At 36.9% G+C, this 4,603-nt stretch overlaps 1 protein-coding gene across 1 annotated transcript in view; it reads right to left on the reverse strand.

Annotated features, from left to right (window-relative positions):
• Nucleotides 1–779: 779 nt before the first annotated feature.
• Nucleotides 780–4,603, reverse strand: part of LOC111397029 (queuosine salvage protein-like) — a 6,164-nt gene continuing 2,340 nt past the window's right edge. The window contains exons 3-7 of the mRNA XM_023023692.1: nucleotides 4,040–4,138; nucleotides 3,454–3,530; nucleotides 3,255–3,363; nucleotides 2,845–3,173; nucleotides 780–1,262 (exon numbers count right to left, since the gene is read on the reverse strand). Of these exons, the coding sequence (XP_022879460.1) occupies nucleotides 1,170–1,262; nucleotides 2,845–3,173; nucleotides 3,255–3,363; nucleotides 3,454–3,530; nucleotides 4,040–4,138 (707 nt within the window). The 3' untranslated portion in view covers nucleotides 780–1,169. The remainder of the gene's footprint in view (nucleotides 1,263–2,844; nucleotides 3,174–3,254; nucleotides 3,364–3,453; nucleotides 3,531–4,039; nucleotides 4,139–4,603) is intronic.

Here is a 4,603-nt window from a genome sequence, read left to right on the forward strand (position 1 = left end):
AAAAAAAAAAAAAAATTGTATTCATATGATCTTTTGAAGATGCTCTAACCTTCTGCATAAGCATATTAATTGGGTTTTGACTCCCCTGAATCTTCTCAAAATTAGAGAGGTAAACACCACCTCAATGTCGAAATTAGTACTATCCAACATAAGTATAATGTTTAACCTAAGCCAAATTCACCCGTTCAAACTTAGGAGCATCCATTGTACCTCGAACACAGAATGCACTTTAATATCGACCGAGCTAAGATGACAAAGAATGCTCCCTCTAGCAAGCGGTAAGGTTGTTGAACACAAGATGTTGAAGCTCAAGCCAGAAACACAAGACAAGCACCACCAAAAGGCCTACCTCTAGAATTCTCAATTTGGCAAAGCGGGTGCCAGATAGGCCATAGAGTATGACATTCCAGTGGCGCAACAGCTACCATGAACCTAGGAACTCGCCGTAAGCATGTCAAACACAACAAAATGGGAATCCCACATCGAGTTCTTTGAATTTGACAAACGACTTGCATAAGATATGTCATTCTTCTCTACATACATCCTCATCTATCCATTCTAGGTAAGGGAGATCTTTCACTCAAGAAGAATAGGACTGCTGCTGGTATCCTCATTGCTCTACTGTGTTTCTTTCGTTTGGAAATAGTGGGAATCCACCCTCCCGAGCACGAAAAAAGAACTCCTGGTATCCTCATTGCTCTACTGTGTTTCTTTTGTTTGGAAATAGAGGGAATCCACCCTCCCGAGCATGAGAAAGAATGTGAATCTGGTCATGGAAGTGTTTCAACAAAAGACGTTAATTTTCGATGGAAACAGACTAACAGAGGTTCATTGCAGTTTTCATCGCCCAAAAAAAGGCCTAACAAGTTTGAAAGAGAAAGCAGCTTTCTAATTTTCCAAATCTAAGATTCCAAGGGCAAGAAGAAAATGACAAGCAACCAAATATTCAACTCACTGTTACATTGCCAAAAGATATAAACCTAGTTTGGTGATCAGGTTATTTGATGAAAATCCTAGTGCAGCTGAAATTAGGTAAACGAAAGCTATTCAAGTAATTTACTGCAAGAACTGCTCTTAAAACAACATGCATACTGCACTTGCACAGTGCTTGACCGCTCAAATGTTTAAAGAGAAGTTTTTCCATCGCCCTAGAACAGCATGCAGGCCACTCAATAATATATAGAGAGCGTTTGATGGTGTTGAAGAGATGGGCAGTGGACACCAAAAGACCATAACCAAAGATCCAATTCCACACTCAAAACCTGGACAAAAAGAGAAATGCCTTGAATTTATTAAAAGAAAATGTATAGGCCAGTGAAGGGAGCTTAGAAAATCTAAATTGATATAGACTAGCACAATTAATTCATGCGATAAGTTTTCGTACATAAAACAACATTTTTAATGGAAAACAAATTTTAAACATAATAATAAGGGTCACAAATTTTTATGTTCCAATAGTTAATTGTGAGCAAAACACTGAACTTTTAGAGATGAAGTCTTTCATAGTTCTAGTTCTAGTTTCTGATCAACTATAAATATGCAGTAGCATTCAGACTAACACATTCAAGCTGCAGACATTCTCAACCTATCTTAACCATAATAAAATTCAAGCAATAATAGACGCTGAAGCCATCCTAGGTGAATAGAAAGAGTTTTACAATGTAAGGAGTGAAAAAAACGAACACTTCCGGCAGAATTCTGCTTCAAGCAACCACCATTTAGAATGACTGTTGTAAATAAAACAGTTTGCTTCCAGAAATTAGCCATCCCTGTCCCCTCTGTCAATCTCCACAGGCCACTTATTCATTCTAATTACAACTACATCGAAGTAATTGCTCAAGTTACCAGAAAGGGTTCCACATGGCGAAGGACAGAGACGGGTATTCACTGTGGCAAAGGGAAAAAGGACAAGACTGCTGTAAAGATGTCCAAGAGAGAGCTTCAACAAAAATTACAGGGATGCTTAAACAGATTTGAGTTCGTTTTGAAATGGTGATAGTTTGAAGTTCAATCAGGCTTGAGGCTGGATGGCACAACCAAATGTGAGAATTGAGCCATGATTTGTTCAACAATATGTAAACTTCATTACTTTCTTTCAACTGAATTTGTTGCCTACAAACTTTATTTACAGATCCGACCTCTTCAAATAATTATAAAATACCATGTCAGAAGATATTTTCACGAGAAGAGTTAAGAGCCTGTTTGGGAGTGATTTTGAGAATTGATTTTTTGACCGTTAGGAAAAAAGTGGGGTCCACCTGTGAGAGAAGAAGTCAAACATGACAGCTGGAATAGTGAAATAACGGTGAAAAAATCAATTTTTTGGGGCAAAAAATACTCCCAAACAAGCTTTAAATTAAAAGGTTTTGTCCAACGTCCAATTTGGTACACATCTCTAGGCCATATGTAATGACGCGTAGCTTATCAGGCTTTAAAATCCTGGGAGACAATTGTTCGCCGAAGTCCTTGTTTCTTTCATGGAGAAAAAACAAGAGAAAACTGGAACAGAACTTATTCTGTCAAGAATCCTATCTATTAATGTGCGTCAATGAGAAAGCTTTCACAAAACCTTGGATCGTTGCCTCTTAACAAACTATCCATCTTCCTAGTCAAAATTTTTTCTATAGATCATTTATTTTAGAAACTATCTTATTTCCAGAGAATGTGTATAACACTTTAAAAGGATGCAGACTCTGTCCAGACTGAAGACTCTCATCAACGTATTTTCACTCATTAAATCAGTTACTCTGTCAGACCTCAGAACATGTATTTTATATGCCTCCATAGGTTTGCCTTTAAATTTTCTTAAAAAGAACTACAGGAGAGAGGATAACAGAGACTAACCTGCTTTCCAGACTTTCTATGAATCAAGTCCCTAATTTCCTCTACAGCATATACTGAGCATGCTCGCAGTTCTACTTCCTCTTCACTTCCTGAACAAATCTCTGTATTAGATTCAATAAGGTTGGATAGCGACAAACTATATCTCAGTACTCCAAGCTGCTGAAGCACTGCTGGGACAATATAATCAGCAAACATTGTTAGCGATTCTACATCGTTGAATTCGCCATATCCTCGACCCTTAAATGCACCCCATAAATCAGCAGCAAATATCTGAGCTCTTTTATACAAGAAAATTTGGCGACCTTTGTATACTGTGTGATCACGGAACCCTGAGAATAATAATGAATTGAGTAATTTGAATATTGATGAATTAAATAATGTTATTTCCAGAGTACACTGTATAGGCATACCTGGGAAGTGGCATGTGATGAGAGAAACCAGCTTTGAAGCTGATTTTTCACAACACTCAACAAGTTTGGATGCCTTTCCATCAAATGATCGTTCTAGCTCAAATCCAACCTAAATCATCACATGAAGCCAAAGGACTTGATGGAGATGAATAAATCGATACAAAAGAAAAATCAAAGCACAGAATTTTGAAAACTGTACCTCGTGCATTAAACGCACTCGTTCATCCTCCAAGGGAAGTGGACTTGGCCATTTCAAAATTTTTCGGAGTTCAGGACCTGGTAACATGATCTTTCACACATATTATCTCTTCAAATATGACAACATTAATAAAGCGATAAATATCTTGTATGTAGATGTAATAAAAAGGAAATATTCACGAAGTTGAGACATAAGGATCAGGCTAAATAATTTTTTGTCAACGATAAAACATGCACTTCGTTCAGATCATTAAATATATGAATATATATAACTACTGACATTATAATAGTGGCAAATTCAATCAAAAGGTCATACAAAGTTATATATGTACAGATCTAAAACAGAGAAAATTATGTATGTATATTAGATGTGTCTTTTCAGTATTTAGTGAAAGTTCTAGCAGACCAAGAACACTTTGCAATCAGATTTGAAGTTACTAAGTCCTCACTAAGTTTCAACTTCAACTTTTACCCTTTTCCAGTATAACGTCAATCCAGTTATTTAATATTGAGAAAGAGCTTGGACAAATATGTAGGAGAACGCAGCATATTGAGGCTGAAAGAAATGTAGCGTTAAATCAGATTACCAGTGTATTTTTGCAAGCGATCTGCATCAAATGCAGACTTATCATTTTGAAGTGCTTCCTTCAATCCTGATGCCAAATTATCATAAGATAGTTCCTTATCTGCCATTATCGAAAAGAAATAAAGGCATCAATTTCAGCGATTAAAAAGTCAGCAATCGATCATAAACACAAAAGAGAATACACACAGAGCAAACTGAAGGCGGCCATCCAGTTAAGCAAGGCAAGGTGGTATAATCTTTAAAAAGAATACTATGGTATGCATATATAATGGGGCAAGGAATAAATCAATTAATATTGCAGAATATCTAAGTCACCATTTTGCCATCATAGCCAACCAGCACAGACAGTACTTGACACCACCTCTAGCACAAAAGGGCTAGCAAGTGATATCAGAGCAACGCAAACCTGTGCCTTAGACTGTAGATGAAATCCATGGCAGAACTCCCTGTTTTTGTTGTTAAAAACCGGACTCAATTCCCAAAGAACCAGGAGGTGAAGATTTGGGACAACGACCAAAAGAAAAAATAAGGAAGATAAATTAACCTTAATTCGGCTTGACACTTA

This window comes from Olea europaea, chromosome 7, assembly GCF_002742605.1.
Source record: "Olea europaea var. sylvestris chromosome 7, O_europaea_v1, whole genome shotgun sequence".
Lineage (NCBI taxonomy): Eukaryota > Viridiplantae > Streptophyta > Magnoliopsida > Lamiales > Oleaceae > Olea > Olea europaea.